General features: G+C 43.8%; 1 protein-coding gene across 1 annotated transcript; it reads left to right on the top strand.

Moving 5' to 3' along the window:
* Nucleotides 1-6,243: 6,243 nt before the first annotated feature.
* On the top strand, nt 6,244-19,032 carry glis3 (GLIS family zinc finger 3). The gene is made up of 11 exons (XM_076163565.1): nt 6,244-6,452; nt 6,862-7,324; nt 7,721-7,877; nt 7,994-9,113; nt 13,411-13,572; nt 13,676-13,786; nt 14,568-14,709; nt 14,863-14,935; nt 17,092-17,249; nt 17,825-17,995; nt 18,109-19,032. The coding sequence occupies exons 2-11, from the start codon at nt 6,973-6,975 to the stop codon at nt 18,228-18,230; spliced, it is 2,568 nt and encodes an 855-aa protein (XP_076019680.1). The 5' UTR covers nt 6,244-6,452; nt 6,862-6,972; the 3' UTR covers nt 18,231-19,032.
* The last annotated feature ends 1,503 nt before the right edge of the window (nt 19,033-20,535 follow it).

Raw genomic sequence — 20,535 nt, 5'->3', positions numbered from 1 at the left:
ACAGCAGAGAGCAAGAATGACCCCCAGCTAGCACAGACCTGCTTACTGATACAGAAAATATGATTGCTTTTCATATTCCGGTGAATTTTCAACATTTCCCATTTTACCTCCGGTTACACCGCCGCCCAGAACGCAGCGGAATAGGTGTGTCGCACAGAAAAAGGGGGCGGCGCGCGTGGGCGTTATCAGTTAACAGCTTTTAATAAATAACAATGGAAAACATAATGAAACATAAGACGGCGTTAAAGGCAGAAATTAAATGCTTATTGAAGTATGCAAGACAGATAATGGGATAGAGCAGTGAGACAGATGAGTTTAAGGAGGTGCCCTATTACGGCGTGTTCAATTTATATGTAAATGGATCCGCCTAATAGAACGACCTGGACCAGGTGCCAGAGGATACGAGCGCCGGCCCGCCCCCCCGTAATGCATTCAGGAATTTTTTTTGAAATCTCACGAGCTTTTACAGTAACTGAGCGACAGGTTTCGAAGCTACAACAACCCGAAAGAGAAGAAGGTAATTGAGGTGATTGATGTGAGCACAGCACCCCCTACAGTGTGAGCAGGGTGACCGGACGGTGTCGCCTCCAGCTGGGGGGAACAAGCTGCACTTTCACCCTAAGTGTTCCTGTGGGTGGAAGGCAGACAGACGGACGGATAGACGGACGGACGGATGAATGGCATCCCTACCTGCCACTCCGCCGTGCCCCTTTCCTCGTCCCGTCTTTGTCTGAGACTACATAACATCTGTCTGTCACGCTGATAGAGTTGTCTACTTGTTAGAGACGCAGCAGAACACAATCAATACAGCACAAATGACGTATTGTGAAGCGCCTGGCGTGACCTTTGACATCGACACATACTGCAGACGACTTGATTCCTCTGACATTAATGACCACATCTCAGCAAAACAGACACAAAGATGCACACGTATTTATATTGTTCCTCTCCCTGTACCGTGCCTACGTGTGTCCTGTAGCATAAAGGCGTTAGTCACACCGTCTATCACTCACTAATGGTGTGTAGCAGTGGGAGGCCGGGACACCTGCGTCTGCAGCTTGATAATGAATATGATGAAGATGGATAATACTTTACCCTGTCTGAAACCTCGCTCAGCTAGGGAGTGATTACCGCTATAATTGGGATCCGTGGTGGCTGCCGCTGGAGGTTTGGGGCGATGAGACCATCTCTACCAAAACGTACATAACACTGACGCTTCTCATCTCCCTATTAGATGGGAGAAGCACAGCTTTACAGATCACCCCTGACAGCCCAGTCGTTAAGTCTGTGACCTTGTCTGTTCAGCTGGAATCTTAGTGTATCGCTGTTTTGTTTAATTACTAGAAAGTATAAAGCATTGTTATAAAACGGAGAACAATAAGATGGATTGTGTTTTGACCAGCATAGGGTGACAGGATGGAGATCTAATCACCTAAGCATCTGTTTTATTGACCCCAGCTATCTCTAATAACCGGACCGTTTCCTTATTTATCCCCAAGATGCACCGCTGTGAACAACCACGTTCTCAATCATAGTTGCTATGGATACAGAAAACTGGAAGAATCTGAATCTGAACTTTTCCCCGACACGCAGAATCAACAAGAACCAGTGAGCGGTCAGGTCAGAAAGGCGGAGGAGAGAAGTTCTAGGGAGCCATTTGTATCACCTGTGCCAGACTATCCTAACGATTGACACGCGATTTGATGTATTGATAACCACAGGACACGGAGCATCTCCATACGTCACACTGTTGTTCTGGAAGGTTTCCGATGGAAGATTTACGAGGCCCTTAGAGTGATCATTACCAGGTAGCCTTACAGGGCCTCCTTCCTCTTCTTCTTCTTCTCTGGGGTTCACTGGGGCTCCTAGAGGGGCGCTGGGTGTCCTCTAGGTAGTGTCCTAATGCAACAAGGGTGCAGGACTAAGAAGAGAGTGTGTGAGTGTGTGTGTGTGTGTGTGTGTGTGTGTGCGAGGAGGGGGGGGCGCTATTAATGACCATCTGCTCAGAGAGAAAGCTTTTTTTAATGAAGACAGATGTTGGAAGGGGCTGACCAGGGGGCTCCAGGCAGGGGTCTAATGACACGCCCTCCCATGTCTGGACCTTCCAGGATGTCTTGTTTGTGGAGCTGGACCTCTACGATCAAAGGACACACACACAAACGTGCGCGAACACACGCACACACAATGTACATGAATTATGATAACTACAGCTGTGCAACAAGGTTTCTAAAAGTAGTGAGGAAATCAACAACAGATCACGATCCGACCGTAAAGCTAATAATGAATCATTCAGTTTTAGGATTGTTAAGTTTTATATCTGCAATGAAATCTCTGACATTAAGAAGTTAAAGGTAGTTGAGATTTGGTGATTTGTATCCCGATTCAGCTCATTTTTAGGGGTTCACGTCTTTAGAACAACGTGATCGCTGCGTCTGTTCCTGCATGTTTTGGACTCGGGTCAAAGATGGATCACGTGAGATTAAGTTCACTCTTAAACAACAATCTGCCTTAGTCGGACTTCTTTCAAACGGACCGGCTGAACTACAACACACTGAACTACGACTGAATCTCCCTGCTCAAACATATTTCACACCTAAACTGAATCGTGAGTAATGAAGACTCCTCTTATCTTTAATCATAATGATGTTTACACCATTAACGTGTCAAAGCATTCAATCTCACGTGTCATCTCTAACTGAAAATAAACACCACACTACTAAGACTCATTACTTTAAAAAGAGACTTGATGAATTGTGCTTGATGAGATTATTTACTCTATTTTACTTTTGCAACGTGGGAAATTAAAACCGTGCTCAAGCGATATGAAACACGCTGTTGTTATTCTATACATTGGAAAGATGAGCGCAACTTTATATTCAAGTAGAAATAACTGATAAATCCATAGAGATGGTTTGAAAAGTGCTCTTAATAAACTCTAGAAAGTTACAAAATGTCCACCAAGGCGAGTCAGTCCTTTCCTGATTGACCCAGAGGCTGAATGAGACCCTTTAAATCCTCAACTCTCTATAGTCTCACAAGTTCACACTCGCCGTTTTCACACTGGAGCCCTGGGAAATGTGTCTAATGGCTGTCACACTCTGCACTCTGATTACACTCCAGCATTTAGACATCATCGCAGACGAGATTGCAGAGCGGCGGTGTTAATAACATCCAAAAAAGCAGCGAGCGAGAGAGAGAGAAAGAGAGAGAGAGGGCGCTTGCAGCACTTACACCCTTAGGCTTCGCCCTGAATGTGTGCTCAAATTAAAAACAAGCCCGTGGCCTCGCAGCTGTTTTTGAACACGTCGTGTCAGCAATCTTTTATTAGAGTCTTCCCGTTCAGAACGATAACAGCGAGGAGACCATATAGCGCCCCGGAGAAGACCTGGATCCATCGCTCCCTGCTGTCCTTTCTTTTTCATTAGACATCACTTCTCCTAAAGGTTATTAGAGAAGTCAAAAGCGACTGATGGATGAAGGTGGGAGCTGCTCAGAAGCCCATCTCTCTCACACTCATCTTCATCTGGGTGTTGGCGCTGACAGTGGAGGAGCAGAGGAATTAGATGAATGAATGGCTCTTTTCTCCTTCCTGTCCTGTCTCGTGCGACTCGGGGGAGGCTAATGCGTGTGGAGTTCAGAAGTTATTACGCTGCACTTTAACACTATCGACTATGCAACAACATGACCGATTTTGATGTTGCTGGGAAACTTTGCAATCTCACTTATCGGCACGTGTGTAAAAATGTTTTTTTTTGTGTGTATTAATACGCTGCGTGTGAGTGCATGTGTGGCGCCTCAGGCCAATAGGAGCTGTTATAATGAGGGATGATACCAATAAATTAATATCTCCCAGTCACCGCACTTCTTTCCGCAGTAAAAGGATTGACTCAGCCTCAACTAACCTTGTGTTTGACTCGATCTGACATTAGCAAATCAAAAGCGGATTAATTAATCACAGGTCCGTGGGGGTGTGCATTACCTTAAGTGACTATTGCAGCATAACTTCAAGAGAAATCACCAACGATCTCTCATCTTGACACCAGAATGAATGCTTTGCCACTTCCAGGAGTGCTGAGGCTGTCATCAAGAGTGGGAAATGGATCCTGTAAGTGGCGGAGAGTCTATTAGAGCATTAACACAGCTACAAATGGAGCTCTTCAGAAATGGTTAACACTGCTATCTATCCCCCCCCCCCCCTGCCCTCCCTCCTCCATCAAGTCCTTTTTTTGCACTCCTCCGCTCCTGGCTTCACTTCACTCCTCTCCCTCTTTTCCAGGTTTTTTTTTTTTAGAAATTCTTTCATCACATCCGTCAGCACAATACTTCGGTGTAGAAAGACTCAAAGGAAAGGATCTGAACTGCAGTAATCTTAAGAAAAAAAACATCTTAAGTTTGACCTAGATGGTAATAAAACAGTTTAAGATGATAAAGATGAAAGAGTTGCTGCGTGTGTCACGTGCGCGCGTGTGTGTGTGTCATGGAGAGGAACAGCGAGCATCTTGCGCTGTTGCTCTGCCTCCAGCTCAGCTGCTTTTTTGCGTCCTGATACACTCTGACATTTGGAAACACACTGTGACCGACTCGGCCAAGAGATGAAGCCAAATCACACTCGGATCAGCGGATCAGCGGGTCACCGCTTGAGGTAAACAGATCCCACCGAAGCTGCACGCCGCTCCCTGTAATCATGTAAACACGGAGCGCTCTCATCTGTGCCACCTCCACATGCATCGCACTGTGGTCCTTTCCTAAACATTTACATGCCTTGTTTTGTTATTCGTTTATCTGCAAGGAAATCTGTGCCCCCCTCCTGTTCAATTCAATGGTGTAGCAATAGTACCCCCTGCTGGCAGAAGAGAGAACATTTCATACAAGAATATTTACGCAGGGGAAATGCAGCACTTCTTTCTTTGATAGAACACAATAATGATGTTTTGCTACATATTCAGAGCAAAACAGGGAAAATAAGGGGATAATACTATATTGATTCATAGTTCATTGATATTATAATGACCTAACATACTGGAAACAGCGACTGAGCCAACAAGAATGACATATTTAAGTGTATCACTGTAAATAAATGTCTATTTGGAACCACCAGAGGTAACTACTTTATTCAAGATCTCAATTTATTCGATCAAAGATTTGGACATTAGGAAGTGAACCATGTGTGATTATGGGTTTGTTTAATGCTGTAAATATTCAAACTCACTAATCAATCATCTGTATCTATGTATCTTTTTATAAAGGCACAAACTGAAGTCCATATTTCCCCCCGGTCTATTGACTGAAAGAGCATATATATAAATAAATTGAGGGGGGGGAGGAGAAATTCCTGCACCTAATGCTGCCACAATACATCAATCGGATCAATGCCTGACTTATCAATGCTTTATCAATCCCAGCTGAGCACACATGACTCAGCTGAGCCTATATGTCCATTTGTGTTTTCATTATGTGGCTTTCTTCTCTGTCTGCCAGTGCACTATAGCAGACTGTGGAGCACTGTGGAGTCCCTTCGTCTTGCATGTTCTCAGAGCTTACAGCCACCTTCCTCCTCCTCCTATAAACACCACGGTTTCCATGCCAACCTGGAGCAAGGATCCACAGTGCAAACACTCCAGCAGGCTGGAGAAAAGTGCCAAACAATGAGGCTCTAGCAGAGGTGGAGAGAGGAGGAGCGGAGGGTTGTGAGGAAATGAGCAGGTAGCAGATTCATGCAAGGTCAGAGGTAAGACACCCATGGTGATTTTACAGAATAAAAGATGTGTCCAAGTTTTAAATTCTTGCCTTAAAAGCTGAAGAGAATAGAGGGTGTGTGTGTGTGTGGATTCGTTGGTTAAGAGCTGCAACACTCCTCAGAAATGAATTAATGTCATTCTTCATAGGTCAAGTTCACACATTCCCAACTTAACGAAGGTTCAAATAGAATCTCTCAAAGTATAAAGCAGCTGTAAAAAAAAAAATACTGAATAGTACAAAGACAAATATTACTCATTATATATTCCTGCAATTAAGGGTAAGAAGTCATTTATTTTACAAGCTAATAATTATGATTAGTTTTATACTGAAGCTCACTACGATTGACGCTATAAAAAAAAAAAAAAAAAAGCAGGCGTAAAAACAATCATACGCACAGGAACGCTGGGATTTATGCGTAAACGTGGACGCGCGTCCAACAGAGGGAAGAAGAAAGGGGGGAAAGCCTTTGAAGGGCAAAAAGGGGCAAAGAGAAGAGAAGAGCAAAGTTCAAGAAGCGATGAGCTCAGAGTGAGTGACTGAGTGAGGAGGGACCAGAAGCAGATCAGATCCTCCTCTGCGCAAATGTCCCAGACTCTAAGTGCGCAGATCCTCCCCTGCCTCCATGTCACTGCCGGACACCTTGGATCCGCCATTCATCCTGACAGGTTCACACTTTAAAGAAGGGAGAAAGTGAGTCGCCACGACGGAAACAGGTGAGTCCAACATACTTTGACACTTTTTTTTTGTTTTGCCGAAAAACGCAACTTGCGAAGATTCTGGCGATTGCGCCGTTTTTACGCATATATGTCAAAACATCAACTTAATCCGCCCGGACGATTTGGAAAACAGCGGGGCGCTCCTAATGTTGTGCTGAATGTAGCTTTACTGTATAAGCTCCTTTTGCGTTGTTTGCGATAGAAAATGAAAGTCTAAGTTTGTTCAAAATCTCAGTATTCAATATGATGGCAATAACCTAATTATACTCCTCAATGATGGAATTCCTTCAAAGTAGATGATGTCCCTCTGAGGTCATCATGTCCTCACTGCTAAGTTGCTACAAGTGCTTTTCCTGAATCGTTCTCATTATATTTGAGGTGTTTATGTGTTTGTCTGGTTTCTCAGGTATGATCAGTGGACTTTGTTGTGTAAATCAGATTTTACACAAACACAATAATGAGCAATGCCCCTGCATCGCCCCGCCTCTCCTCCTCATGAGTGTGGAGTTTTTGAGCCATGAATGCAAAGGGCAGTCAGCTCCTGGTGTCTCCTTGCAGCGCGTCCCCGTCTCTCAGCATGATCAGAGGACACCAGAGGTCCCCGTCATCCGTCAGGTTACCCATGCGGGCCAGTGTTTCCCCCCAACAACGGGCCAGTTTTAACCCCTCGTTGTCGTCGCCCATGGAGAAGGTGAAAAGAGGCATCCAGCACTCTTTCAATTCTGGGAAACAGAGCGGGAACCCTGTGTTCCTCCCGACCCTGAGCCTCCGCAGGCAGGTGCTGACCAGCGGGAAGCAGCTGAACGTGGCTCCACATCATCTGGCCACCACGCAGACGGGCTTGTCCTCCTCTAACAGCAGCTTCAAAGGTAACAACGGCAAGAGGAACACATTTGACCACCGAGATTGTTTACCACAACATAACATGGCCGTTGTTATGAAATGACTTCATCTAACCCAAACCACAATTCATTTACGTGCACATCTTCATACAGGCGGCCTCTCCCTCCCGCCCTGGTCTCTTATTTATTGATAATTAACGAGGCGGAGAGCTTGTCCTTAAACTTTCAACCAAGGAAAAGGAGTTGAAAAGCTCATTAGTGTTTAACAGAGCAGAAAGTGGATGGCAGGGGGGGAATTCCACTTTATGTAGGCCTCTATTAAACTAGACCAAATTGGGATTGGCAAGTTATACCTGTAGTAAAACAAATACTTAAAGAATTAATAAGTATTGAATGGTCTTTTTGATGCTTTGTGTCCAACAGGTTGCTCTGTGTCTGGACCTATGGAGGTTCTTGGCCAGCCAACGGGTGCAAACCTGACAGTGACCAGTTGTCCCATTACTGTAGAGAAGCTGGGTCCAGTCTCAGGTCCTGCAGTGGCGCACCCACAGAATGCTCTGGTTCCCTATACTGAAGCAAGGTGTGTGTGGGGGGGGGGGGGGGGGGGGGGGGGGCGCAGCAGCAATGACATCACATGACAACAAGCTCTCCTAAAAGCTGTTACGGTTAGATTGATATGGTTAAACTGTGTTCCAGGTCGTTGCTGTCCAGAGAGTCCCTGGCGTCCACGACCCTCAGTCTGTCTGAGACGCAGTCCATGTTCAGTGGCAGACACGAGTGGCCCTACGGTTACCGCATCCTTCCCCCGCTGTGTCCGCCTCAGTGCTCCGCCCAGGCCAGTGAGCAGGGCAGCGGCTGCTCTGGCACGGCCTTGTCCGGCACCACGAGCACGTCGACCTCCCTGCCCTCGTACCTCTTCACGGGCGAAGCCGGGAGCCCCAAGCAGTCTCACTCCAAGAAGCGAGCGCTCTCCCTGTCCCCTCTGTCCGACGTCATGGGCATCGATTTCAACTCCATCATACGCACCTCGCCTACCTCTCTGGTGGCGTACATCAACGGCTCCCGCAGCTCGCCGTCCTCCCACCCCACTCTCTCTCCGCTTCAGCCCGAGGGATACGGTCACTTCCTGGGTGTGAGAGGACACTGTATCCCTCACGTCAGTCCCTTCACCGTGCCAGGCTCTTCCCAAGCTCTGGCCCCTCTGACCGAGTGCGGCCGTATGCAGAGTCTGGCAGAGGGAGGAGGTCTGGAGAGCCAGATGGCGAACATGGCGGTGGAGCAGCCTTGCCTCCCCGAGGAAGGAGGCGCACTGGAGAAGATTGTAGATAATGGCAGCCAACACAGCAACACCCTGCTACAATCTCTGCATTTACCGCCAGCGCTGTTGAATGCTCTCCAAGCAGCTGCCACGCCGCAGGAGCCCCCGCCGCCCTACCACTCCCACCAGCACGTCCACCTCCGCAGACGTCACTTTCAGATAAAGCCCCCTCACTGGGACGCTCTCTGTCAGGGCCCCGCCGCTCCTCCCAGGCACGGGGTGAGCTTTCTGCCCCAGGTGCCCATGCTGGAGGAAGAAGAGGGAGAGACGGAAGACATCGGGGGGCATTGCTGCAGGTGGTTGGACTGCAGTGTGATGTACGACCAAAAGGAGGAGCTGGTGAGGCACATAGAGAAGCAACATGTGGACCAGCGCAAGGCGGAGGACTTCACATGTTACTGGGCCGGGTGTCCGCGCACGTTCAAGCCCTTCAATGCCCGATACAAGCTCCTTATCCACATGAGGGTCCATTCAGGGGAGAAACCCAACAAATGCACGGTACATCAAACAAACAAACCAAGCAAATGTTTTCTTTTCTTCATGCACGCATCACTGATGCAAAATGCTCGAAACCTGTTCCGAGTGCTTTGGGGCCTCGTGTCCTCGCTCTTCTTTTAACTGGAGCGTTTAAGTGGAGCTCTGTGTGAATTGACTTTGACTCAGTTGTGTAGCTATTAAAGGTGATCGCACACACTTTATACGTCTCTCGAGGGCCTGGCAGCAGCCGGAGGTTTGCCAGGCCGTCATGTTGACAAACTTGGCCACGGTGTTGGGAAGGTGATGCCCTGTTCGTCTGCCTGCCTCTGGCTGGTTAAATGAAGCTGTGTCCACCGGCCTGAATAGAGATGTTCCCCTGCTTTCTCACACAGATGAGCCATATGTCGCTGTGTAATGAGACTCTGGAGCTTTCCGTATCTTATTTTAAATATAAAAAAGGTCAAGAATGCAGACAAATGATGTAAACGGCTCAGTCGTCACAACACTCCCGCCGGGAAAACACTCGAGAACTAGATGAGTAATAGACGAGCCCAGTGGCCGCGTCGCTGCTTTCAGCAAGTCAATAATTAACTGCTTGCATACCTGCAGTCGACCTTTTGTACCAAAATACTTACTTATTAGCTGGAGCTGGCTCTGTTGCCATGGGGCTGCTTTTGTTGGATGTGTTTTTGTACTGTATAATAACTCATAATGAGGAAAGTGTTTGCAGTTATGACCTGTTGCCAAAAAAAGGAATCGATACCAAGTTACTTTAGTTTATAGGGTATTTAGTATGACTCACTGACTCTGATTCAGAGCGGAGAGAGAACGTCTGAACATGTGGTCCACCACTTCAAAATTGACAGTTTGTCTCTGTATGATTGACAAATGTTAACAAGCGTGCAGCAGGTTTTTCATAGAATCCATCATACAAATGAGACGATGCAGTGTGTGTGTGTGTGTGTGTGTGTGTGTGTGTGTGTGTGTGTGTGTGTGTGTGTGTGTAGTCCATTTTGATTGACGGGTGAATGCAGTGATGGCTGCTAAATGAGGTGTGAGCCAGCAGCAGAACAATGAGGCGGCTCTCGTTACACTGTGAACATATAGGGCAAGCGCGGACATGTTCCTGTCATTTCACAACCGGTTTTATGATGACGGAGCGGCTCGTTAACATATGCTTCACTCACCTGTGCGTTTTGTGTCTGTCATTAACATACGGGCCCCTGAAACATAACGTATACAACCCACGTCCCAGATTACTACAGCCGCTGTGAGTCAGCACCACCAACCGTGAAATGATGAAATGTTATACTTATTGTGATTGTTCGATATGCAGCATTTGCATTTGCTCCTGTTATTAGCAGCTAAATAATGAATTGCAACTTGCCGCTCTTGGTGTTATTCTTCTACCGATTTAACACTTTAAATGACCTTTCAGTTAGGGTTCAGCTGTGCACATATCCAGTCAAGACGGTGGCAGGTGGTTAAACGATTGCATCCAATTATTTTGTACTCGGAATTTATTCACATTTGGAGTCATTTAGTTAAACAATCATGCCCTCCCGGTGAAATTCAGTTCTTTGTTAACCCTGCATCACCGGCTCGTAATTCAAGCCTTTCTATTGCCACTGAAGGTCGTGTGATGATTACAGGTCTGACAACCTTTTTTCCCGCCATCTATTGAGTCGTTTGGTGGGAACTAATTAGATTTTTGTCACCAGAAGCAACATTTTTCGGTACTTGAAATACATTTTTACTCTAGTTAACCTGCATCGCTAAACAAATCCACTTGCTTTATAGTTTACTTTTAATTCTAGAATGAATCATGATTATTGCTCAGATCAATCACAACGATCCACATGCTCATGATCACATAGCTGGAGCCATTTATTGATCCAGAATCCTGAAGTACTTCCTCCTTTATGTCTCACATAGTGCTCTCTGTCTCTATCAAATTGTTGTTATGGAAGCTTGTCTTCTAACCAATAAGAGTTCTCAACCAGTGTGTGTCAGTAAATCGGTAACTAGATCTTATTTTCTGTCACAAATCTACTTGCAGTATTGCACATTCGCAAACCAGCATCGATGGTAGAAAAGTCATTGTTGCGACAGAAAAATGGAGTTCTGAGTGAGCTGACCTCAGACCGAGCCTGGGCAGCAGACAGACCCAAGCTGGCACAGGCAGCCGCTCCCATTGTTCAGCCAGGGAACAGTTACAAGCCAGGAGTCGTCAGACGCTGGCTGCAGCACTGATCTACGCCGCAGAGCTGTGTTGCTTTCCTTCCAGACCTAACAGCTAAAAAGGGAAAGAGAGAGAAAGAGAAAGAGAGAGAGAGAGAGAGAGAGAGAGAGTTTCCCTCGGCCACCCCAGGCTGCTGGCAGTGTTTTACCTGATGTCGATCTTCATTGGTCTGCCCACTTTGCCTCTGAATGACCATTTATCATGCAGTCTCTGGCTACTCTGCATTTGTGTTATCGTGTCCGCTGAGTCAAATGTTAATCCCTTTGTCTTTATATAATATTTAGAAGTGATCCTTGCAAGTGTATTTTCTTCTGCGTGTGCATGTATTTGCAGTGGAAAAGAGTGCCTGAGGAAGATTTATTCTCGTGCGTGGGAAGGGATCTTAAAAAGATATTGTCTTTCTTACTTTGTGCTGGTCTACCATTTCATTCTCTCTGCTCTTTGGATTCCAATTTAGAGCATTTACCTTAAGTCAGACCTTAAGAAAGCGTGTCTGGTTGATGAGCTTAGCTGGCATTGTTTGCAATTGTAGACTGCAATCATAGATTTAACATAGAGAACAGGGTTTAAACTTTTGTATTCTAAATCTAAATAGGCTTGTTATGGTCTTATTAGATGTTGTCAGGACGCAGCACTGACCTGGTGTGAAAGAATGCCAAGTATTTCTGTGTGGAATGTAGACAAATGTGATAAGTGAATTATTAATGGGGACCAAAGCCTTAAGTTTCTCACTTGGAGTTGGCGTTGAAGGCTGAGTGGTATCGTCACTATGCGAGGAATCCACTCATGGAGGAAGAATAACAGAAATTGGACATGGTCTGGTTGTCGTCCGTGTAAAGCTTAGTAAGCACATTCCAAAGTAACTTAAGAGAGGCAGAGCGACGTTTTGAGGGTTACAACAGAAACATGTTGATTCACATATCAAAGCAGTGAAGTCATTTTTATCGCAGGATGCTACAAAATGAGTCCTGCTCTGCATTTTCCAGATGGTGTGTGAATTAGTGTGTGATATATTTGAGTTCATTCTTCAGTCTGAGCTTCGCTGTGAGTGTTACAAGAAGAAGTTTTTGTTACTGATAGCTACCAACCGCTGTCAAGGTGATGCAAGATAAAAGACTGAAAACACAAAAACGCCAATGAGGTGATGTGTGTAGAAACACTGACACCTGCTGGTGAGACCGCCAGTCATCAGGTGTAATTGTAGCACTTGAAATATATATAAATATATGTTTATAAATATATGTACAATATATATTTATATTCGAATTTATGACTCAAAGATCACTTGTAAATCTTGCAGTGAAGACTTTATCTTAGAGAAATTAAATCTTAGATAATCATTGTGTTGTGCTGTGTGCGTCCTCGTCTCTAAAGGACTTGACATATACTCACAATATCTGCTCAATATCACAGTAATTGTATGAGTATGATAGAGTATTTAAAGTTTGTGCAGGAATACAAATCCACCTTAAGATGAGCAATGTTAAGTGATGTGACATTTTTAATACACATATATTCTCTTCTATTAATACTGCCAACAATGTCGATCCAATGAAATACATAGAAACTCCCCTCTGAACAAAAGGCTCCAGGCTATCCTATTGTGAACAAATAACTGAACAGAAATGTTTCCAATCCTAATGTATCCGTCTCTCCCCTCGGAGCCGACAGTCTTAATGTTTGTCCCTCTCGGCACTGCTTCACAGCTGTCTGCCTGTCAGACACATAACAAGCAGTTAGTGCTTACCTGAGTGTCACTTCAGACTAAGTGGCAGTCATTTTAGCCTTTCTTATGGTATTCCATATTTCTCCGCCACCACCTCCTACACATTTATCTGTGGCGGGCTCCAGCCAATAAGTTCAACTAGCGCCAGGTATGTATGAGCACAATCAGCTCAGGGGTGTTCTCAGGTTTTGCAGAAGGATGGAGCCAACTTCCAAAACAAAGCGTTTTTTGAATAATAATGCCTTCTGGGTTCTGTGGTTGTACACTGAGGAAATACTGCTATTGCGGCTCCAACCTGCCAACATTGAACTTGAACTCATTGAACTCATTCTACTGTATTCATGTTGCAGTTTGAGGGATGCAAGAAGGCTTTCTCTCGACTGGAAAACCTCAAGATCCACCTGCGCAGCCATACGGGTGAGAAACCTTATCTGTGTCAGCACCCAGGATGCCACAAGGCCTTCAGCAACTCCAGTGACCGAGCTAAACACCAGCGAACACACCTGGACACAGTGAGTGAGCAAAACAGAATAGATACCCCTGTGCATGTATGTAGTGTTTGTATCTGACCTGTACATGTGTTTTTCATATGTAACCGCCTACATCTTTGTACAGAAGCCATATGCATGTCAGGTCCATGGGTGTACCAAGCGCTACACAGATCCCAGCTCCTTGAGGAAACACGTCAAATCCCACTCGAGTAAAGAAAGACAGTTACCGAAGAAGGTAAACACCAAACATCATAACTGCAGCTTCTACGTGAAGATTTTGGACAATATTTTGTATAATTCATGATAACTTTAACTTTAACTTGGAAGTCTTGACTTGAGCACTTGAAGTCTCATTAGTGATTCATACAAACTGAAACAGCAAATATTACAGAGAAATATCTCCTTTGATTCCACTGCGTTTCGTCCCTAATTGGATGAAAGGATTGTGTTTGCTGTGCACTGATCAACACTCCATCCCACATTGTAACACTCTGCAAGGTCACTGTACGCCCAAACGTCCATGTGGTAAAGCTGTCGGATGAATATTTTTCACACATTTACTCACGTTAGCACAAACATACTGTTGCTGCGTCATACTGAAACACATGCCCGTGTCTATCTATCCTATTCTATATTTAATACCACCTGTTTTGCCCCGGTTCTAATATAGAATCTATCATACAGTAGTTGCAATTCAGACTAGAACCCGCCTGGAATTCGTACTCTTTCTCTCATGTCATAGTGAAGGTTATGTCACCATAGATACAGCCACAGGAGGTGGTTGCTAAAAAAAAGTGACATTTAAGTCTCCCACGCAGACTTTTTTTTTCAAACTAAAAAAAAAAACAAATCCAATTTTCCTTGTCAGTAATTTTATGTGATTATTCCACAATCAATGCTGCTGCTGCTGCAACTCCCCCTATGCTGCTACTACTCTACTTTTATGAAACCAAAATAGAATTACTTGGTATGTATTTCAGCACTGATAACTTTTTTCCTATAATGCGTGTCTCTAGATGAAATCCTGTGTGGATTTAACCCTGGACACACTGACGGACTGTTTGACCATCCACCCTCTGCAGCCAACCCTCTCTCCTCTGGCAAGGACAGACACCAACTTGAACCCATCCCCCGGCACGTCCCACGAGTCCTACTCCAGTACGTGTTTTTGTGTTCGGGCTCTTAGTTTTCCGAGAATATGATTGTTATAAAAACTGAAAAACTAAAAGGCACAAGCAATACTCCAACCATGTACATCTAGCAGGTCTATCCATTAAGATTTAGGAAGTATCTGTCTTCCCTGTTCCTCAGCTGCTCCACAGGGACCAGACTCCTCCAGCACGCCTCACCTGGCATTGTCGTGCTCCTTTCAAGATCATTACAGGTACTGAGGCGATTTGTCTTATTCTATCAGGTCTGACTAATGATCGACTAGTGACTCATGATTTTGAATACAGTAGTTAATGAAATACAACTGCACCTTTTGACTTTGACTTCAATTCTTTCCCCAAAAACAAAGAAAACTTTCAACTGTAGTTTTTGAAGTGTCACGAATCAACTTGACACTGAAAAAAACATTTGCTGTTAATAGAAGCATTCAAGGATATGGGGATAATAGAGTTTCAATGGCTTTATATTTGGCAGCACAATTTTGTCTTTAATGTTATCTAGACTCCTGAAGTTTTGTTGTTTCCTGATACAAAAGAGCAGTTTTTGTGATATTCTTCTGTGAAAAGTATGGAATTAAAATAAATAAAAACCAAACTAAGGTAGCGGTTGGTGTTCTCAGTGAGCTACTTGGTCATTTACTGTAACCTTCAAGATTGTTGAGGACCTGAAACAATCAAATCCAATAATGGTTGTCATGGCTGCATGATTCAAGCTCATAATTAGAATAACCTGCCAAAGAAAGCATCATTTTCTACCCTGGCAAAAGATCCAGAAAGTTTCTCTCTGTGAAGTGGTTTTACAGGTTTTTAGGGATGGGAACACATTTTCACAGTCAAGCCACATGAAAATATCCCTTCATCTATACGCCTTACAGCACAAGATAAAGAATTTCTGTGGTTGAGAGCAGCCAGATGCTCACAGCTCCTAACTGGCTGCGATTGTTCCCATATCAGCGGTAGGGTAAAGCATTCACCGCAGGATCCTGGATAGACAATTGGCTGTGAAAGGGGGACTCGCCTTAGCTCATTGGTCTCAGCCGCCACTATTGATGGATGCTATGGCCACCACCAGAGTTAAAGGAATTCAATAAGTGGATTATAATTTTTTTTCCGATCCATTCAAGTCCTCGAGAAGAAAATTGATGGCATTATTATTTTAGACATCCAAATGACCTTTTTATGTTTCTGTCTCTGTGGTCGCATACAATATTACCAGCGAACTTTGGCTCCTTTAATAATTGTGCTTTTGGTAAGAGCTGAGATAAAAAAAAAAGATTTGGTGACGTCAGTGCGGCTAGATTGTGGATATGAGCTTTCTTTCCCCCTGGGCTGTAGAAATGGTGGAAAATAAGACAAAACATTGTGTTAAATGAAGTAAAAGAAGCTGAGGTCCGTGTCCTCTTTTAGATGATTTCAATGAAGGAAGGAACAATTAGCAATCTTGACCAATTATCCATAGAAAGAGCGCATAAAGGAATGAATGAATGCTTGAAACCATGGCATAGACCTGCTATTGTGCGTAAAGACAGGACATATAGGGTACATTACATCAAGTAGCATCTCTAGTGCCTTTAAAGTTTCTCAGGATTCTGCTGACATTACATTATTTCTGTCTAATGGTACTCACACTCAGAGTCTCACTGTGTTACTTTATTGTGGCCTTTGCATTTGGAGGTGCTAGATTAAGTCACACTACACTGCTCATCAACACTGCCATGGGCCCCAGGCCTTGTACTCCGTGGGTGTATCTAACCAGGTGTGTATCAGGTGTTAGGACTCATAAACAAAGCTTTCAGGGCGGTTCTGGATGGTTCAGCGGATGCATTTCTATATACTTGCCCTCGTTTGTGTCACATTAGAATTGTTGTACTCGAGGGGGACAGCAGTACCTAGGCTGGGATTTTGCGTGTGGTGGAACGCTCAAGTGTGACCAGGGATGCCTCCATGTATGGCTCAATAGAAGCTGGTTCCCTTCCTCTACTCACATTCCAAACGATCAGTGGAGCATCTTGTTAGGGCCCACTGCTTTGCATACTTTTAAGGCAACACTCCAGCAAGGTCACTGGCGTTGTTGTTCTGTGAGTCAGAGCATTCTGGGAATATTTGGCATTGACTTACAAGGTCCACTGGCTTTTAAATGATCCTCTCAAAGCTTTTATTGATTTCTATTATATGTTATAGCTTTTATTGTTGTGTTCATCACCCCTATCTTAACGCTGTTGAAGTAATAGCACAGATAATAAGGATGCACAATTGCAGATAAATGTAATTATTCTGTATTTTTAAACAGAATTAATTAATTAATTAAAATGCACGTGATTTACATGTATTCACCAAGCAAGTCTATTTACTTGAGTCTGAAATATTTCAGGTTTGTTGATCCTTCCCCTTACCAGCTTTTCCCCGGGGACCAGTGTGGGCCTTGTTCTTCCACCTGCCTCCCGCAAACTCCCAATGGGACGCCTCTGCAGAGCAATCGAGACGTGAAACAGCCCAGCCAGCCTTCTAAACTACTGGAACACACCCCAGGTGCGTTCATCGCCAGGCTTTAGCTACTCCTTTAGTTTGAATACAGCTACAACGAAGACATCTTAGTCTCAACAAGGACAAAAAATACCTTACAGGAAAATACAAACTTCTTTTTTTGAGGTTCTTCGGAAAAAGATTTATAGTGCAAGTTTCTCATCTGAAGGGTCTATTAGCAAATGTGTGGGTGGGCTTGACAATCTGTTTGAACACATTTCCACACATACACGTGGATCACGCCTTATCGTTATGATGTGCTGCAGGTTGCAGCTGATTTTTCTGAGTTAGACAGAATAAAGCAGCTCCACTCTGCGCCTTTAAATAGACATCACCCTTTCCCCCCACACTTGACAGCCGCTGTGATGTTGACAAGGTGTTCAGAAACACTTTCAACATGCTGAAATTAAGACGAGGCATGAAAGGAATCAAAACATGTTTTTTTCCCTCTTCGTTTGTGCAGTATACTGTTGCTTTTAAAGCCTGACACAGTAAGGGCTCATTTAAGGCAAGAACTGTTAACCGTACCTGAGTTCTTCTTTACAATAGGATGAAAAAAAATCATTTCACTTCCTGTGTAGACTTCTCAGGTCAGATGAAGATACTGTGTTCATCCCCGTATGATGGGATCACTACACAGACCAGCTCGTGTCACCTGATGCAAGTTGATGCCTTTGGTGAGAGCTTTGCTTCAGCAGTCAATAATCCCAATGGGGTTGCCGCTTCACAAACAGCTCTTCCTGCCATTACAGGTAATGAAAATACAGTCACGACAATAACAATACAGTTATATGATGGGCACATTTTGCATCATTTATTCCTGTCGAGCTTCATTACATAAATTTTTTTCCGTGTGTGTCCGCAGGATTTGATGTCAACAGCCGAGCACAGGATGTGGGTACTGTTCAAGAACTGGACAGGGAGGAGTTCTTCAGTGTGCTGGAACACTGTGCGAGCAAGATTTCCCGCATTTATACAGAAACGTGACACGACACGGCTGTGGGAGACTTGCAGCATCGCCGTCTTTCCTTTGCACTATTTTGTACCTGTACATAAACATCGCTGGAACCGATGCGGCGGTCTGACGTGGATTGGAGTTGAGTTTGGTTGAATGGTCAGAAATAGAAAGAAGTTGTTGCTTTTCATTCCCCACACAAGTTTTTGTCCACTAAATCTCTATAAATGTCGATACACTGGCCTCTGTCTCCATAATCACAGTGCCTACAGGATTATATGTTGACTTGCTCAGTTGCCATGGTTCTTACTGCTTGTAGCTCACCATGTAAGTACATTTAAGTAATGCAGGTAGTTTAGAGTGACATTTTGAACAGCTTTCAACAATGCAATCAAAGAAAAGTATGCATAATATGATTTTAATATGCTGCTGTCAGAATTGAGGCATTGTAGCTATACTAACAGGGCAGCATTGCTATGTAACCTTTAGCTTCTGTTTGTATACTGTGACATATTCTAGTACTTTACTTTCATTGAATCAAATTGTTTCCTACCTTCCAAGTCGCCATTGAATTCATGTGTCACATTTTTGCCAAAGTTGTGTCTTTGTGTGGTAATGCATTGTAGACTTTTCAAATAAAATGCACAACACACACTATAGTAAGGCACTAATGAGGAAAAGTAAGGGTAAACATGATGGTCCTGATAGATTTAACACAAACAGGTTTCAAGTATCTACTGGACTTTTAAGCTACATTCAGTCAATGGTCAGCAGTAATGTAAAGAATATGGTATATACTGTATATAGGATGCATCAAGAAGTAAATCACTTGCAGCCCTGTTTCTAAAACATCATATCTTGTGTGCTGTGTGTGTTGCATCATGTCTTTCTCAACAAAGGGAAAATATGCTAGACCTCTCTGTAGTTCTCTCTGTAGTTCAGATCGTGGTTGCTTCATTTACTTTGTCACACTCGCCACGCCTACAAGTAATGATATCAACATGCACCTGACATATACCTTCCATTTACGTACAGCCTGTCAAACATATGTGAGGACGCATTAGTAATTGAAAGTTATAGTGCAAGAAAAAGCTGCTGGCCATATGAGAAGAGGATTCCCAGTGCAGTGCATTATTTGCTTTGACTGGCTGGTATACTGTATTAGCAGTTCTAAAAAATAAAGCAACAAACTGCACTGCCAGCATCCGGATCATAGTTCATACTAAAATATAAAGATCTGCATGATATCAACATCAACTTCTTTCAAATGTGACAGTGAAAAGAGGAATGCAAGGGCAAAGCCTGCTAGTTTTTGAGAGACTGTATTTACAGCTCCAAAACATAAAGCAGCAAATGGTCTTGCTGGCATCACCCCCTGTAAGTCTTTCTTCTGGGTAACTGAATGCTTTAACAAATGGACCTGTACATCAGACTCTAATATCTACAAGATCTATGCACTAGACATGAATGCTGGTGACCATATGTCTGAGGCAACCTTATGAAGTTATTATAACACAGACGGGAAAATAAGTTATTACTTTGCAGTGAAAACATGGATCAATTTAAACACTGAAAATCAATTATCAAATACCCAATTTAACTCTGAAATGGACTTGGACAGTATAAAAAAGACTCCATATGTCCGGCAGGTATGAAAGTCGTCACAGCAGTGGATTGTCCTTGTTTTTAAATAGAAAGGACAAACTGTTAGCTGTGAATTGTTGTTTTAGGAAAGAGTATCATGCTTAAGATGGAGTTTTAGTAGTCGCTAGGCAACAACAACAGCTTTTACTAAAAGCATCTGTTTTGTACTGCTAACAAAAAAAGTGATGTGGATACAGGTGACTGGAAGCCTTTTGGAAATTCTGGCTTTGTTTGGGCGATTGGGCATTTTCATTGGGAAAGTTATCCATGCTTCCAGTCCTCCTTGTGCTATGAAGGTCAGATAATTGAACCACCAGCAAAGATATTATGTTTAATACAGCAATGACCCTAACGTTATAGCACCGGGGTTCATTGATATACAGCAGCTCTCTGACAGCTTTTTTGGGGGTTATAGCCATTATAGCCTGGTATCTCTTTTGATGCATCAAACCTAATATTCAACATAACAGTTAACAGAAAATGTACATTCATGAATTGGTTGGCGTCCTTGATACAGTGTAAGAAAGTGTTGATACAAAAAACCTTGAGGCATTGAACACAACTCGAATAAGACATATGTGTGGTACTGGAGTAACACTAAACCAAGGAAATAACATTGATTATCAAAAATGACCACCAAAAAGTACCTAATATTATCTCATCATCAATATAGCTTAAGTGTGAATTTGCTTG

Source organism: Genypterus blacodes, unplaced genomic scaffold (genome assembly GCF_046128005.1).
Source record: "Genypterus blacodes isolate CSIRO-AG114 ecotype Tasmania unplaced genomic scaffold, CSIRO-AGI_Gbla_v1 ptg000133l_1, whole genome shotgun sequence".
NCBI classification, from domain to species: domain Eukaryota; kingdom Metazoa; phylum Chordata; class Actinopteri; order Ophidiiformes; family Ophidiidae; genus Genypterus; species Genypterus blacodes.
The sequence above is the reverse complement of the archived record's forward strand: the minus strand, read 5'-3'. Positions and strand labels throughout refer to the sequence as shown.

What these genes read in the sequence shown, in the direction of transcription:
- glis3 (XM_076163565.1), top strand. Translation starts at nt 6,973, where the DNA reads ATGAATGCAAAGGGCAGTCAGCTCCTGGTGTCTCCTTGCAGCGCGTCC. An exon ending in TCCTTTCAAGATCATTACAG is followed by an intron (nt 14,936 to 17,091) that starts GTACTGAGGCGA and finishes GAAATATTTCAG; the next exon opens with GTTTGTTGATCCTTCCCCTT. An exon ending in AGCTCTTCCTGCCATTACAG is followed by an intron (nt 17,996 to 18,108) that starts GTAATGAAAATA and finishes GTGTGTCCGCAG; the next exon opens with GATTTGATGTCAACAGCCGA.